Genomic DNA, 18,887 nt, shown 5'->3' with positions numbered 1-18,887 from the left:
AAACATATAAGTTATTTTTGTTTTTTTATTTTTATTTGAGATAAAGGTTTCAACATCTAATTCTTTATTTTTTACCCTATAAATATCAGTCGAAACATTTACCCAGTACTTAGATTAATATTTTTTAAAACATTCATAGATTTGAAATACTTTTATAAAATTTGTGCTGTTTATAACCATTTTCAATTTTCCCGAAATTTATATTCCTTTTTTTTTCAGAAGTTAATAATTAACAAAATCCATTCTTGTATCTCATCTGACCAAGGAGTTTCACTCTAATTTTTCTAAAATTAATGTTTATAGTTACGAGGAGCTTACAAGTAGATTTATTCTAGCTAGCTAGTATAGAACTCGACTACCGTCGCTGTGAATAAATCTGAAAGTCGCAGAAAACATTTGTAAACAGCTATCAGCAGTAAGTGTATACGCTTATTGTTACATCATTTTCGCATCGTTTCGTTCGTGCAGTGTCAAATTATTAATATTAAGTGTTACACGAGAGACGCATTTCTGTTGCGAATTATATGAACTTCCCGTTTCCATCCAGGATTACGGATTGCGGATTTACAGGTGGTTCGTATCACCATTCGGACGTGTTTCTTCACACTCTGTATTCCTCTCCTCCTTCCCACGGATAGCGTTGACGTGGTATTTTTATTACTCGTTCTATTGTTGTACCCACATTTTCGTACGCAGTGATGGTGGTGGCGGTGGTGGAGGAATTTAATACCGAATCGCATTTTTACGGCTGTCGGGCTACCGCGGTGGTATATACGTTTTATGTTATATAGACGCCGCTCTAATGGTCCGTAATGCACCGAGTGATGCAATAGGTAGCTGTGACCATTAAGCCAATGCACGAGCTCACGGTCGATTAAGCAACAGAAGACACCGAACGTGGTGGTGGCTATGGATCGTGTAGGGATGATCGTCGTCGAAGAATCCCCAACATGTGGCGTCGCGTGAAAATATCCACCGGGCATTTTGGATTTCACGTCAAAAAGAAGTGTTTAAGTTACAGATAATGTATATCGATCAAAGGATTACGAGATTATGGGTTGGAATCGTAAAGGTCACCAAGGAAAACGCGCCACCTTTCAATTAGAAAAATAAAGCGGACGAGTGCACGTCGTACACGCAGTCTGTTGTTAACCGATTTGTTACGCTATTTTCACGCGTAGCTTAGTATTCTCTTAATTATCGATTCATCGAGAAGTTGGCAACAACACCAAGGGTTTGCGTGCGTGCGTGTGATCCAGCCACCGTATGTTTTATTCATGTCGAATACAATATATTAAATTCATATATTCGTGTGGTTCGAACCGAGAAAATGCGGTCATCTACTCCCTAAATGTTTTGAATAACTCACGGTTCGGCGGATACCGGATAGGAGTGAGTGTGCCCGGTGGCAGTAAAGTGACCAAATAGAATATGGTATGATATCGGATATACGACTATAAGGCAGTATATATGAGTAAATAAGGTAGTGGCGTAGGTGGTGAGGTTCAAACGGCGGCGATCTGTTGTTGACAATTTTCCACTATGTAAATAATATGCAGTGTACATAACAATATAATACGCAGTACAGTGCTGGTAATTCGAATACTGATCTATTATCGAAAATATATCCATACAGAAATTGTATAGGAATTTGAATATGTTCTATTTCTAATAGATTTGTATTGAATTATTGTCTATTTTCAAACGTATTCATTTAGTACATGCAGAGTTTATTGGTTTCAAATAATTTGTGATACCTACAATTTTGTAAATTTTGTTAATTTCCATCGAACATTTTTTTCAACAATTCCCCGCATCGATTGCTTTGGATTATTAAAGCGATAATTCAAAAATAAAATTAACAGCGGCGGGATGCGGTAAAGATACATCGAATTATTGATAGTGCTGGGTCTACGCAGTGCTGGATTATCAATAGGCATTTACTGTATTATAATACTAATATTGATAGGCACGGGCGTACTGCGAACCATGTTTAATAAGATGTTACCCACTATACGTTTTTATAGTATACTATATTTTTAAAATTTATTGTTCACTATTGCTGTATTATTAAGTGTGTTCAGGCACATAAATAGCCGCTGAATATATATAGTTTCGGTAAATAAATAAACAAAAGTAAAAATTAATGACTCGAATGAGCACGGTCGTGAATTATCACATGGACGATGCATACGGTGTATTCTTCTCGTACTTATGTTACACTACGTTCAATTCTGATCCGGAATACTGTCTACGATACGGGTTTAAGTATATAATTGAGATTTAAGTATACAGACACGAAGTATTTATTGTAATACTTACTGTTTAAATAAGCGTTAACATTTGAATTAAAATAAAAATCTTCGATAAGCATTATACAATTGTTGCATATGTTGAAAAACAATTTTCATAATTTTTATTAATTCAAGAAATTAATATTATAAATTTATCCATAGAAAATTTGACAAAACAATTTTAATAATATGACTGCGTTAACTCTTATGGCTCCTGATATGAGTGTTTTGATGCTTAAAAATGTCATTAACTTGCGGTGTCAGATTCTGAGGTTTTACTATATCCATACGTATCGGATGACAGATAGTCTTTTGTCGTCTAGGGCGTAAATCAGCTCGAATAGGCCTTACAAACCTTTAGAAACGAAAAGGAGAGAGAAAGTCGTCCGATGGCACAGTCTCTTATGTGTAGAATACAGTGATAATTTATTTTAGCAAAGGTGTGTTCTGTGTCACATAAATGTAACCAAAGTCGACGTCTTGTTTTGATACAAAACATGAAGCTGCAAAATAGACATCATCGATAAAACTACAATTAAAAAAAATATACATAATTAAATAGACCTTTATAATGTTTTACAGATAAAAAGTAAATATGATATAAGATAAGAATGTGAACAATACCTAAAACGTTTTACAGTTATAACTTAATATTAGTGAGCCATCGATTATACTATAAGAAAAATTACATTTTAAATTGCACTTTGGTTTAATATCAAAAATAACGAAATGTCTATTGATAATATTTGTATCCATTACACTGTTTTTGATATACGACTTGGTCTTCTTAAGTTTAAACGTTCGGTTTTATTTAATTTAAATGTTTACCTTGATCTATATATGTACATACTGTGATTCAGGAATTCGATCGCTGAAATATTTTCCCAGTTATTAACAAAAGCATATCATTCTCTGGCGTAATCTAATCATAAGTATCCCGTTTCTCATGCGCGTGGTACGCCTACTTTTGAAGCAACAAGGCTTTCTAGAAAAATTCTTGTACTTTCCATAACCGTCGGCTAAGTGTTTAACTACGAATCGATTAATTTAAGAAGTAGTAAATAAAGAGTTTAGAATTGTATACACTATATACTACACAATATCGCGAATGATCTTTGCTCTTTGATCGGACATAAGCCGCAGACTGAAGAAAACAATGCGTGCACTCTACCCTAATATAATAATCAACACTATATCTTTCTATAATCGTGTTACGTGGTAAATGGTTATACGCGGTAGAGACGTAATACGATTTGGTACAACAGTATTACCGCGGCGGCATACACGTACATGCGACATATAGGTAAGTCTTATAGGTGACGGCTACAGCAGTAAGTGTACATCGTTGGAATCGTAATATTCTATACGGATAGAATGTGAAATAAAAATGTAGTAGTCCGACGGGGCGACTGCGAAAGTTCTAGTATTCCATTACGACTCGTAAAATATCGCGTGTGCAGCGAGTGTAAATTGGCTTTGCGCCGGTAGTGGCGGCTTCTTTGTTATTATACGTATGTCGAGATGAAAAAAGAACAATAGAAAATATAAAAAATAAATCCACTAGTCAATGTCTGATAATGCCAGAGTTTTGCGTATCGTGTGTATCGAGTATCGTGAAAATCGAGTACGTCAAATTATGAATCGTCAGCTAAACGCAAATTATATCGGCGGCGGTAAGTCATCGATTGCGAACGATCCGAGACTTTATCGACGACATCGTGGTATCTTCGCAGAGAATGCGCGGCGGTCAACTATAGTGATCGGTTACAAATGAAAAATCGCGCGGACCGTGTTGCGACGACCATCATCATTTCGCTCAAGAGAGGCACCGGTCATCTATGACCATGGCTGAATTCAATAACCATTGATTGTCCTTGCGAGGATGTTTCGAAAATTGTGCACTACAAATCGGTCAAAGCTTCGATGGGTCACCGGCGAAGTGCGGAACTTGTGAATTGTTAAGTACTAAACGTTGTCGACGCAACTGCGAAAATTTTGGATAAAGGAACGACTCAGCAAGAGGGTACATATTATCTAATTCGCGACTTATTCTCATCGGCCCCCCTTCGTCCGATAAGTCAAACCATGTTACGATTGAACCTGTCGGACGTCAGTTTTACTGAAACGACGACCGTCGTCGAAATTACTGAAATAGTATTTCCATCGAAATAACTATTTATAAGTTTTAGATTTGTGGCCTTCAACTTATAACCATAAATAAAGAATAATAATAAATAATAATAAAGAATAAATAAAGAAAACTATAAAACGTATTTTCAATTCAAATAAATATATATATACGTTTTTTTATTTTTAAATAGTTATTATTCACGAGTAGTTTTATTTTTATTCGTAAGTATCCCTTGCCGGTACTTACTCTCTTCAACTGATGTAACATTTCGCACTTATCTGGTCATCATATGCGCAACTAGGGGGGTGTAATAGGGTTTTCAGCACCCCTGAATTCAATTATAGCATTCCTGTTAATTTTTTTTCAGATCTATGTAATCTGGAGTATTTACTGTTAAACACCATTTAATTTTATTTTCAGCAATTTCAGCACCCCCAATATTTGGGCTCTAGTTGCGCCCATGCTGGTCGTCGATTGTCAGTTGCGACAAATCGTGCGATTTCTCGTCCGCGTTCCACTCGAGTGATGCGCGCGGACGGTCGCACCTGGCCGGGAAACGCGCTCGGTCCAGGCCTAGGGATCGCCGCAGCGAGCCGGGATACGAGGCGGCCTAAAAATAGAACGGGGCGGCCACCGTGCTCGCGTGGACGTCCGGTGCGTGGCGCGTCCGTCTTAAAATAACGTCGCCGCGTGCGTACGGCCGCGTGCCGCCAATAGGTCGCGGACGACCGTACGAAAAACGCGATCTCCCCATCCCCCCCCCTCCAACACGAGGTCCCGGTGCGCGTCGTCCAAACGGTTCGGCGGACGCGGAACGACGCGCGAGCGAATCATCCGCGACCGCCGCCGGGCACACCGCGCACACGTGTCGTGTCGTACGCAAGTCGTAATATTCGCGGGCGAAACGTTCGTGGTGCGATCGCGCGCGCGGTCTCTGCACGCCAGGACGCGACGGGACGACGGCGATCGCCAACGCTAGAACATCAGTTCCCCGCGCCTGGTTCCTTGCCGGTGCGCACGCACCGATTCGGTGTTATCGCGCGGACTCGCGCCGCCGGCAGTGGTTCCGGGACGACACGGCCAGCTAACCGGACACCGACGGTTTGAATCCCGCACACACCTGGGCGCAGCCGTACGTGGTAAATATGTTGTCCCGACAAGGACGCCCGTGGGCACTTACGCGCTCAGCGATTTCCGCGATCGGTTAATGTTGATCGGCCGCCGCCGTGCACCTTTCCACCGTCCAGGTCCTTCGTCCAGCTCAACGTGCCACATCCGAAGACCGCGACACCGTTATTTTTTTTTTTTTTCCAGCAACGATGATATCGCGGTCCCCCCCCTCCAGTCGCAATAGTATTACAATGCACAGCTGCTTATTTTGTCGAACGCCTTTGGTCAATAATAACGATTCGTCGGCTCACCCTCGCGCGGCGTTACAGTATAACCACGCGATGAACATAATAATGATAATACCCGTGTACGCGCACTTGGACCGCCGCGCGAAATCTGTACGCACAACACTCCGTGTTTTATGCGACGCGATCGTGTTCTGGTGTAATTTCTTTCCGTCCGCTCGTCCGCCCTCGACTACGACGACGACGATTATTACACGCGTTGCCGTACCCGCCGTCCACGACACACACACACACACATACACACACAAACACACCCCTAACCGCGCCAGACCAGGATCAATTTATATGCAAAATAACCAGCGATTATTATTATTATTATTACGATCATAATTCACAAGCCGCCGGCGTTGTTGCGCCTGTATACAACGAACAACATCAGTAATTGTATATTGTATATATACACGTACACATACACCGCCGACTAGATAATGTTATATATATATATATACATAACGGTATACGGAACACACAATATTCTGCGGCGTTTATTATTATATTTAATTTACTGGCAATAATCGTCGCTCTTGTAATATTATACCAAAAAGTCCGTCGTAGCAACGCGTAACGGTACAAAGTACGCTCGTCGCGGCGGGGCATGTCGACTGCCTCGTGGAGGCTTTCCCGGTTTTTTTTTTCCTGTTCCTCCCCCGGGACGGGTACCTCCTGTGCAGTCGTCTTCTCACCACCCGTTTAGACGTACGTTCCGAGAACGGTGCGAGCGACCCGGCTCATCTAAATATATTCAGACGTGAATCGCGAACAGCAACGTAAAATGGTGCACTCGGTATACGTGTATTCTCGTTCGGATCGCACTGATATTATTAAACGAAAAAATAAACCAGCGGTTGCACGGCGCGAGATTAAATTTCACGACGGTTTACGCGTGTTACGTATGTGCGCACCTGTGTACAATAAATGTTCACATATCTTTCGCGTTTTTCGAATGACGACGCGCATTGATCATACGTCGCATCGGTACACAATGCAGTCATAATACGTCTCGTGAACATATTTCGACTTGGCGTACCGTACGGTGTGCCACGAAAAGATCTGACGGCATAAATGCCATACGCTGTCACACCTCGCACGTAATTCACTGTTAGTTTCATTTCGGTCGCGCTCGTAACGTCGTGAATTCGCGACACCATCGGCGCGTTGAATGTGCATACAGTATAACACGTATGAATATGTATGTTGTTATTATGTTGCCCTGCGCGAGGATAGTCGTACGTGTTATCCCGCTCGGGTTTATTATTCTTCTCTTTGTTTTTGCGTACGAACTAACACTTGTACGGTTGCCAAAAATACCATTGCAGATCATCGACGCTACCGTATGAAAAAAAAAAAAAATGTCTAATGATATTTACCCGCGCGCGATGATAAAACACGACTGCACGGTATTTTCGTGTACGCGCGTGGTCCGACGACCGTCACTATATTTGCACGAATCACGACGCGCGTAAAATCCCGCGAAATCTCTGTCCGGTCCCTGCCTGTGTTAAACGTATTACGTGAACATGTTATGTGTGTGTGTGTGTGTGTGTGTGTGTTTGTACGTTATAACTAAGATTAGGGTCTTAACAAATCGATTAAAAACACAATAGTGGTCGCTAAAATATGCACTAAAAAACGGTAAAAGATGAATTTAACATATTTACTGTTTACGATTATTAATTAGTATTATCCATATTCAAAACTTAAAAAAATAATTATAAACATGTTCAAAAATTACTCATATAATTAAAGTAGGTATCCTCCCAGTTTTTTAATTTTATTCGAAAATATTAAATAATATTATCACTATCGATCGCCAGCCGTCCAAAATATGTTTATCGGGAACGTTTTATAACAACATTGAATTATATGCATAGGCGCAAATAGAGATTTTCAATGGTGGGGGGGGTCAGTCTTAAATACATTTTATATTAATAAATTGTAAAATATTGTAACGCATTAAACGCCCAAACGAGTAAGCGTAATAACGTAAAGAAGCTGCGTTTAAAAATACTTGAGGTTCGAGAAGAAATTGCTTTGTTTCTGGAAAGGAAAAAATCAGGCTAATGAAGGAGAAAAAGTTTCAAGCCAAAATAACGGATAGTGTGTTTATTTCTAAACTAGCATATCTTTCGGATTTCTTTGGAGAAATGAATATAATTAATTTCAGTTTTCTAGGAAAGTATATTTTAACTGCTCGTGATAAGGTTGCTAGTTTTCTTCATAAATTACAATTTTACTAATGTAGAGCAAAAGTTCAGAACATTTCAATGTCCTCAAAACTAACAATGGTGCTCGACGAAAATAATTGAAAGTGGTCATTCAAAGACCAAATAACTCTCCACTTATTATCAGTAGTAGATTCAATCGGTAAATATTTTCCAGGTTTGATAAATCGTCATGTAAATGCTTGAGCGTAGGACCCTTTTCAGTGGATGAAAGTGTATTCCCAAATATTGAAATTGAAATCAAAGCACAATTCTTAAGACTTCGTGAAGACAACACATTGAAAATAGATTTTTAAAACATACATCTGTCAACATTTTAGCGAAAAAATTTATGGCGAATTTCCATTATTATTGAAAAAGCCTTAAAAATACCGATCTCTTTTTCACAACGTTTGCATAAATTATAAATATAATCATATTGTATATTTTGTTTTTGTTATTTTTTTTACTTTTTTTTTAAACTTTTTTTTTAGGAGGGAGGGATATTTGTTAATATCTAACTTGATTTATGGATAATAGTCTCAAAAAAGTTGGGAACCGCTATCCTAAAATAATGATCACATGTCGACTAACGATGATAATTTTGATATTATTTCGATGTTTTTTAATTTCATACTTGTTAACGTAAGTTTTTTTCCAAAGTTACTCAAAATAATTTGTTTAAAAAAAAAAAAAAACTCAACAATTTTTCTTCTGTTAGTTATCAACGAATTGTTTTTAATTTTATTTCTTCGTATTCAGCTTATAAACTTCGAAAATTAATTTTTATGTTTAAAAAACATAGTAACAAATCATATAAAATACAAACAAAAAATAAATTTTATAGAAAAGTACTGTGTAATGTCTTAAAATAAATAAATAAATTTTTCAAATTTTATTTGAATGATTTTTATATTATTTTGTTATAAAAAAGTTCAACATAATTTAAAAATACATATAAAAAAAACTCTCAATATGATTTATATTTCATTCCACGTACTTAAAATTAATTGTTATCAGGGTTTGACTAGCTTTATAGCTCGGCCCAGGCAAAATAATTTCGAACGGCCTCAATGGAACTTTATAAGTAGGTAGGTACCTGATCAAATTATTGTTTAACTGAAAATGTATCTTGGTAACTCAAAAAACAATATTCACACAAGTACATTTGAATATTTGAATATTTAATGTTATACCTTAAATAAATCTAGTTTACGCATAATATATCTTATCTATAATATTGATATAATGACCTACCTATTAAGATAAATTTTACACCATAAAAAATGATTTGATTTAAATATGTTCATACATTTAATTTTAATTGAGTTAGAACAGTGGGGTCGGCAACTAATGTCTCTTTTATGCGGTCCACAGTAAATTTCAAAACTGGCAAATGTCATTGAATTTCATATACATTTTTTATATTGTCTGGCTCTAGAACCATTTTTAATTTGTGAATGTGGCCCAAAGGTCCATTAAGGTTGGAAACTAGTAACAGACTTGTTATTGACTGAACGTCAAAACTATTAAAATGTTTTTGAATAAAAGTCTAATAAATCTTATAAAAATTATTATTATCGAAAAACAATTTCGCTATCGAATATATTGCGTGACAATGTCTACCCATACCATGGTCTTAGAAAATTAATCTTCTAAGACCATAACCCATACCAACATTTTATTTTAATAAAATGTTGTTTGAACAAACGCAAACGATATTTCGTATGATTAACATATTGTACACATCTTTTGTATTCAAATTTCCTACAATTTTTCTATTTATAAATATTCTGATGAAATCATTGTTATCAATTGGCCTATCGCGACATTAAAAATGTTAAATTTTCAAACTCCGAGTTACCTAATCCTGTGTCACCGCATCCATTAGTAATGTCATGATACACGACGATATTTTTTATTTTATTTTACGAATAGAAGATAGACGCATTAAATTAAAAACAAAAAAATCTAAGTAATTTTATTTAACCAAAATTACAGCAGCCCATCGGGGCATGCTCCGGTGCCCCGGTGGCCTAGTCCAACCCTGATTGTTATAGCTCATAATTAATTATGAACATTTAGATGTGTAGATTAGCAATTAAAAAATTTAATAACAATTTGTAAAAATTATGATACACACATAATCAAATATTCTTATACAACTGTTATTGACGCATAGATAATTATAATTTGTCGAATAACATTAATTCGAATAATCATTCATAATATTATTACACAATATCAGTTATAAATATTAAAAACATGGAATCCACAAATTAATATTTATCACAGTTCAAATATTCGATCGATTTCTATAATTATTGAATTAATAATAATTACTCGTATGTATATTTAAGAAATGTATTTTTGTGATAAATATAAACTCCGATGGCAATATTTTATTATTAACAATATCACGAAAGATATAATGTTTTAAATTAATTAAGCAACCGCATCGTAATACCGTGAAGTGTCGAATTAATAAACCGTTAAAATTGTTATCGACACTGTAAACACTTAAATTCGCATCACTTGATTTCCTTCGTCAAAGGGTCGATCGCGACTACACACGCGTTGGTCGTGAACGACAATGTTGAAACGGTTTATTTTTATTTTTTCGTGTTAATTTCTTGTTACCAATGATATACACGTTATGCGCACACGTTGACAAACTTACAAAGTAAATCTGGAACTCGCGAGTTTTCATATCATCGCGCGAACCTATTTTAATTATAATATATACGCACACATCATTAACGTTCGATTAAATGTATAATATACAAATGAATGACATTGGAAGTGGTCTCATTAAGGATGTTTTTCTTTATCGACGTTTTTGTCTGTACAAATTTTGAACTAACAAAAATGATTGTAAACATTTTATCGATAAACATTAAATCATGATTAAGAAATTATTCCTTTAGGTCAGGAGTAGCGAATTTTTCTACAATTACATGCCAGAAATAATTTAGTTTAAGTAATAAAAGATTTAACAAAAAATGAGCAAAACTCCCAGGTCGGGTAAGATACAGGGATGGGTAAATTATATTGCTGTATTGATCTTTTAAACTTGAGACCGATGTACCAATTCTCCCGAAAAAACAATTTCAATTGAAAGAAATCGGTTGGATCCGTTTATATATGTACAATGGTTAATGGAGTAGAAGAAACAAATTTCAGAATAAAGTTGATTAAACTTTTAGTGCTCGCAATAAAAATTTAATCTAAAATTTGGAAAAATTGAAAATGTCAAGTATCTATAAATAGTACAAAATTCATTATAATAAATCAAAACTATAAAATATATTTGATATACTAATTTATATTGTCCATAATAATTTTGAGTCTTTACAATTTAAATAAATAGAATAACAACTAAGCAATTAATATTTCTTAGTGGGATGGCAATTCGTTGAAATATCCAATTTCGTCAAAATTTCATTTTATGAAGCTTATAAAACATTCTTAATACCTTCCACTAATTTTTTTTATTTTTGGTAAAAAAAAATAAATATTATGAATAATCTTTTATTCAATTTTCAAATCTTAAGAATAAAAATTGAAAGTTTAATGAGTTTTAACCACAAAAATACCGTTTATCGTTTTGTCCATATTTAATAGTTAAACGGTCCTACATTTTTTTTTTTAAAAATTAAGTTTATTTTTTTCATTCATTTAATTTATCAGTTATAGGTAGATATTATAAAAATATTTATATTACATTTTCAAGACCTTTTAGTCAATAAAAAATAACTTTATCGACATTTTGAAAAAAAGCTTAAAAGATATGAACATTCAGTTTAATAAATTTTTTTGATTAGTCAGTCTCTATAAATATTATTCTTCGAGTAGTGAAAAAGTCAAAAATTCGGTTTATTTATACCGAAAATTTTTCCGTATTTTAATTACATTTCATCAGTTTTTCGAAATTATTAGAAAAATATTTATAAATTCGTATATTGACCTTCTAATGAACCATCTAGTTAACATTTTTTATCGGAAGGTTTTTTATGATTGTAACTTTTTCTAGTTGTAATTATGTGTACAAACACACAAAGAAAAATACACATCATGGTGAAATTTTAATATTTTTCGTTTCCTTCAGAATCTATAATCTAAAAATCATATTTTTATTGAGATATTTATGTATTTAACTAATATTCATTTATTTGCATAATTTTTTTCATTGTTCCTTCGATCCCATTTATATGATTGGTTTATAATAACTTTAAAGGACTTGGTATTATGTATTAAATACCCATGAATTTCGTCTGTTGGTCGATTTCTTAAATAAGATATAATAAAATTCGTTTCTAAAAAAGTGACCCACGCAAATAAGGTGAAGAAAAAAAATTGAGAAATTATTCAATATTACTATTTTCAAAGTGAAACGTTGTCACTTTATTTTTCGTAATTAAAATAAAATTGTTATACAGTAAACATTTTCATTTTTCGCATAACCTCATCATTATTTCACGTGCCATAGGTTTTTCATCCCTACTACAGGCTTAATAAATGTATGGTAATCGCCGTATCGTGTAAATAATCGAGCGGAAAGAATCGATAAAAAAAATTTCGAGCAAATGTTATAGGTAATAAAGTCCTAATAATTACGACAACGGGACACGGGGATAATCTATTTTTCCGTCCGCGTATCGGCAAGGCCGGATTACAGTGGTAATACACAAGGGGCAATTACTTTTGGTGAAGCTCTTTGGGAGTTAAACGCGACAAGCGACGACCACTATAATTGTACGTCGGTAATAAAGTATTCAAGTCTATTTCCATATGAAACATGAATTTTGAATGAAATCTGAAATAATGTTTTATTTATTTAATTTATAAAAATAAAAATAAATAATTCAACACATCGTGGTGTCTTTCAAATTTCGGCCAGGATCTATAGCCCCCATCTAGCCTCTCCCCATTGATTCAGTCCTACGAATCAAAATTGATTTACAGAAATAGCCTCATTCTCAACTAATCGTATGCTTAATTAATGATGACGAGAGCCGCAGATATTTTACTAATACTTATATACTCGGATTCGCGATGCCGATATCGTAAATTACGGCAATCGGATTGACGTGTAGGCGCGTACTGTTCGAAAGGATTTATTATTCGAGCCTGCCGCATTTTTTTTCGCTGAGGAATCTGTCGCGCAGCATTCCAATCGCTATAACTGTTATGTACGCACGGCCAAACCGACCTTCAAAAATGATTAATAATATTCATCCGCGAAACATAATTATATTGGTAAAGATGACTTTTAGAGAGTACGTGACGGCTGAAATAATATACAATCCGTCGTGCATAGTGCAATATATTATATATATCCGACGGTTCATAAATTTTTTGTTTTATATAAAATCGATATGGTTACACAAAACACATAAAAGTTTAACAATTGTACACGAAATTATAAATAATAACCGTAGTCTGGAAAAAAATAAAGTTGCACTTTTTACGTTTAAACAACTAATGCTAATATCGCGATTGAACGTATAAAACACGTGCTTTCAATACAATGACAAACAAAAGAAATATATGGAAATCGAGTGGATCGCTGTGTATTTAGTAAAATGTGGTACCTATATACAGTACATTATGCGTATTGCACGATCGTCCATTTACGTTTAATACTACGAGAGTTTTCCATCAAAATTTTGAAATCGAAATATAATATTTTTAAGAATTATAAATGCTTACTCGTCACGAAACAAGTTGAATACAATAAGTCTACACCGGTCTAATATCATAAATTATTATAGTTAAAATCGTCGACGTTCCTCGTACTTGCAGTAATAAAGAACAAAAGTTGTAATAACATATCGTTATGAATAGTTAGGTATGTGGTTTTACGGTTATTGGTATCATTCAAGTATTATTGTCCATCGTTAAACATAATAATGGTATTATTCGATGAGAAAATATAAAATGTCCATATACGGATGGAAAATAATTGTTGTTGAAGGAATGGGCTTCATAATATAATAGTTGCTCGCTGTTATGCGTTATTGTACGCATATACTCAGAATAGTATTGAGCTCGATTCAAGTATGTTGACATAATATAAACACCTTAATTTAGTTTGCATAGTTATATTATGAAAAAATCCTTTGTGTCGCACCGCAATAGTGTTAGATATCAAATATTACGGTTGGCTCGCGACTCTCGAACATTTATCGAAAACTCGAATCTAGTCGTTTGGTCCACTCGTTTGAAAACGCTGAACGCGCGGACACATGCTTCTGTTCAAACATACGCACGACGATATTACAAACAGCACTTAAGTATATTTTAAACTGTGACATAGAAGAATAACAATGTAAAGTAGTCTAGTCAAACTAGGCATTAATTTTACTCGTCTGAAATTTCGAATTGTTTAAACTAAACATTATATACGTTCAACCCAACCTCCGACCTACGCCAAGTAAAATCTAAAAAAATTGTTAGTTTTCCAATACAAAAGTATGTATGTTAGTACGAACCATTTTTTAACTTCCAATATTTTCAATTTACACAATTGCACGCGAAACATAATAGTTTATGAATATTTATTTGTTAGTGAAAATTATAATATTATGGTGAAACGCTTTTTTTTATGTATTTCATGTATTTTGGATTAATGTCTACATCCTAAAAACCAATATACCACAAAAGCACAAAGGTCTGTTGCGTTCACATGGTCAAAATATAGAACTTTTTGTAATTTTAATTTACCATACCAATATTATCACATCTAAAAGGTATGAATAAAAATATTTGAAAGATACTAAGTAAATTAAATAATGATCGAGGACACACGGAGTTTTCGATTGTTTGATTTTTGTACTTGATGATTGTGGTTTAATTTTCCTCATTCGTTTATTAAAGTTTTAAGTGTCTTAATTTTGCGTTTCATGCCTTTTATTTCTTTTGGGAAAAGGGGGGGGGGTCGATATCCGGGACACCCCTAAAAATACACTATTGTATAGGTTTATATAGTATATATATGTACTCGTATGTACGTAAAATTTATCAAGAAAATTAACAGACTTTTTTATATCATCATAGTATAGAATTATTTAAAAAAAATAGTTAAGCAAAATAGTCAAAAAAAATTAACTTTTTAACTTTACCTAAGCTTTTAAGGTAGTTAATACCCACATTTGAAAATAATTAACACGCTTAGTCCTTTTCATAACCTTTTTCTTTTTTAATTTAAAATATTAGTTTTTCCAACTAAAAAAAATTATAAAACCCTTTGTTAGCTCTCTTTTAATGCATTTTATTATGTAATGGATTGGTTGCACTGACTGACGTCGGCCGAGGCAGCATCACGGTAGACGCCAGTCATTGCGGACTCGTCGACGAGACACGTCATATCGTAAGTCTGTGTCATCGATGTGTTTTTCGTTTGTATAAATTATTCTGTGCATTCTGATAAATGCACTCTGTTATTTCTTTGTATCTATTATAATTCTAACATATTTTAAATAAATAATGACGGTCGAAATCAAAAACCATATTAAGTACTTTTCTTTCATACAACAAATGTACTATTTCTTTTAAACAGTGAGCAGCTCAATAATATATAATAAACTCATGTGTTCCATCTAAATATTATTTAATTAATGAATAATTAATTTATCATCATTTTCATGGTATCGTGTATCAATTGTATTAGTTGTATCAATGATCAATGGTATTCTTCCCGTTTGATGTACCGTTCATTCATTGTTCGTGGCCCTGCATATTTTTAAGCCTTTAATAATTTTATATGAAGCCGTTTAAACGTTTTGAAATCAAAAAGAAGCAGTTACTATGTTTAAACGAAGCCATTTAAACGTTTTGTTATATTTCTAGGGGCCCCAAACTATTTTTAAATTGTTCACTGAACTGTTTCAAAAGGTACGCTGTTCGTTCTCGGTAAACGAAAAAGAATTTCAAATAAACCACCAATTTATATTTTCTTAGTACAGTATAGTTTTGATAAACCCAATAAAGTTTTATTATTCAAATAAAAAAACTCAAAGATCGCTATTGCACGGAACCACGTTTTAAAGCAGTTTTGATGTAATAGATTTCGTAACTCTTGTGCGTATAATTATTAAAATTATTTTTAAATAATAAGTAAGTAATTAAATAAAACAATAATTAGTAAATAGTTAATACTCGTTTTATGAATATATAAATAAATAGTTTATATATAAAAATAAATAAATAGGTAAATAAATGCTTAGCCTATAGAATTGTTATATTTGTTATGTACGAGAGGTTTCGAATTTCAAATTTATCATCAAGTATATTATACAAAGTCTATAAAATCGCGACTGCATATAAAATAAAGAAGGACGGTATACATTGAAAAAAATTAGCCGTTTAACATAGAGATAATTTATTTTCATTGGAGAGATTATTTAAAATCAGTCCTTATTTATCATAGATATAATAAAAAGTATAAATACTTTGGTTATTATTTATTATTATATTAATTAATTATTATTAATGTATGGTATAAGATATTATTTTTAAAATCGATTTGTACATTTAAAATGTTATTAAAATGATTATTTAATTATTTCAATTTATATGTATAACTCATCTAAAACTGAATTAAGGTTTATGTTATTTTGGGTACTTAATATTTCCATGCTAGTATTGGTATCAAATTAAATATTAGTTATTTTCTAAAACATGTTTAGCGAATTTTTAACTATGGGCAGTTTTTTTCATTTTATTTCAGAAATGTGTTTTTTATCTTATTTTAAAAGGTTTATTTGTTTTATTTAAATTATAATTACATTTATGAATTTATACATACCAGAATTTTCAAAAAAAGGATGATATTTTGTGGGATTTTTAATTATATTCTTTATATATTTGATTAAATTGTTATTAGTCTTAAAATCGAATTTTACATTATTTGTATTATTGTTTAGAATTTTAGCGAATTTGTTAGATATATTATATTGTTGTTTGATTTTGAAATATTATGCAGAAGTTTTGAACGTCCAACCAATGGACAACACACTTACCCATAATTAACGTATTACGTACGTATAAATCTTATATAGATCGTATAAACGTGATTTTCACTTGAAATTATTGCGAAATCATCCCTCATCCTGCACCATTGTTTTTAACCGTACATACAAATCTCGTATTATTGTTATGACATTACGGGGACATTTCATTAAACTTTGTTATCCGTTTCAGGTGCATTCTACTGAATCGGCGACAACCCACAACGGCGGCATTGGAATAGATAACGATGTGTACTGCGGTATCGGTGGCAGAACGACAACCGATTACTTCCGTTCGAAAACCATGCCCAGGTAAAGATATTACAATATAATATTATTTAAATAATCCGTCCGCTTCCTACTACTTTTTAATATAGAATAGTAATGCGCGCCACGGCTGTATGTGCTGCAGTTGTAGATGTACAAGCATAGTGCGTTATATTTTTAACGAACCGGTTGTAAAACGCTAGCCCAAAATTTCAGTCACTTGAAAAGTTAACAATAAATTAAGTTTTAAACATAAAACGGTAGCGATAAAAGAATGCAATTACAAATAATCTACTGATCGTTTTTAGTTGTAATAATCGTCTGATAAATATTTACAGTGATAAATGGTAACCAGGGCTGGTAATAATATAAGAAGGGCTATTACTTTTTGTTACCCTTTCCCCAAAACAACACTTCATTGCATTTATTCAGATTTAGTAATTCGTAATAAGTATAGTGTATTTGTAGTATAGTCACAATTAAGTGATAAGACACATAGTGGCCTCTCTCAACTAGCGGCTGGAGGCTTTAGTTCCCTTCCCCCCCCCCCTCATTGAATCATCCCTGGTTGTTTGAGCAAGATGCATCCGAGTTATTTATTATTATGCAACTTGTTGTTAATATTATTATTATGGCTATATGCACCGCGCACTGTGAGACATCCTGTTGCTAATCTGTTTTTTGTTTTTCTTTCGTCTAATTATGCATATTAATAAAATCACGTTTTTGTTATTTTGGTTATGTGTCGGTCTTGATATCGCGCCGCTGGCATTTTTCGTTCGTCCATATATTCATTTTTGTTTTCTGTTTTGTTACCTCGTCATCGTCGTCTTTTCCACAACAACTTTGTTCGTTCCCATCTTGCAGTATTTTTTCCCGAAAACCTCGTTTTATGTTCTTCTTATTACGACCGTTTAGTAATTATCGTTCGAACAATATTTTTTTGCCAGAACTAACTTTTTAATTCATTTTCATTAAATTACAATAAATAAATTAATTAAATCTATCATATTCCTATCCAAGTATATAGATTTTTCTTATGGTAAAACGATGAAAAAACTGAAAATATGAATAGCGAAAACGATTTTGCGTTGAAATTCACGGAGGCACGGTCGAGCCCAAAAAATCTAAAAAGTACGGGGTGGAAAATGTAAACACGCTCGTACGGTTTTATTGTCGTTCAAATGGCGTGTGCGGTTCCGGCAGTGGTAAAAAGTTTTTTTTTTAACAATTACCGATAAACAGTTAATATTTAACTTTTGTCGATGAGGAAGGAGTTCACCAGCTACGACCGCAGTAGTTTGACTTGGACCACGATCCTTTTATTAGTTCGAACGAAAAACTCGCAGGGATCGGTGCTGCAACGGAGAGTTTTAAAAGCGGCAAGAATGAGAAATTAATATAAGTATTAAGCGCTTATTGGAAAATAAATGTAAACCGTGACTTGAGTAAATCATAAAAGCATAAAAAATTATTAATTTCAGCAGACGATTGATTTATTATTATCCTTTATTATTACTTTTATTATTATTATTATTATTATTATTATTATTATTATTATTATTATT

The 18,887-nt window shown here is 33.5% G+C and overlaps 1 protein-coding gene across 4 annotated transcripts in view; it reads left to right on the top strand.

Annotated features, from left to right (window-relative positions):
* The window catches only part of LOC112692944 (zeta-sarcoglycan), a 106,082-nt gene that overhangs the window by 73,341 nt on the left and 13,854 nt on the right, over window positions 1-18,887 (top strand). For 2 of the 4 annotated variants that reach the window (XM_025567767.1, XM_025567766.1), the window contains one exon: window positions 17,246-17,364. In XM_025567767.1, coding sequence (XP_025423552.1) covers window positions 17,246-17,364 — 119 coding nt within the window. Of the gene's footprint in view, window positions 1-5,208; window positions 5,565-17,245; window positions 17,365-18,887 lie in introns of those variants that run through there. The other 2 variants (XM_025567769.1, XM_025567768.1) reach the window with 2 other exon arrangements.

The sequence above is a fragment of the Sipha flava genome, unplaced genomic scaffold (assembly GCF_003268045.1).
Source record: "Sipha flava isolate LNK unplaced genomic scaffold, YSA_version1 79_pilon_pilon, whole genome shotgun sequence".
NCBI classification, from domain to species: domain Eukaryota; kingdom Metazoa; phylum Arthropoda; class Insecta; order Hemiptera; family Aphididae; genus Sipha; species Sipha flava.
This window is presented reverse-complemented; position numbering and strand designations above follow the sequence as displayed.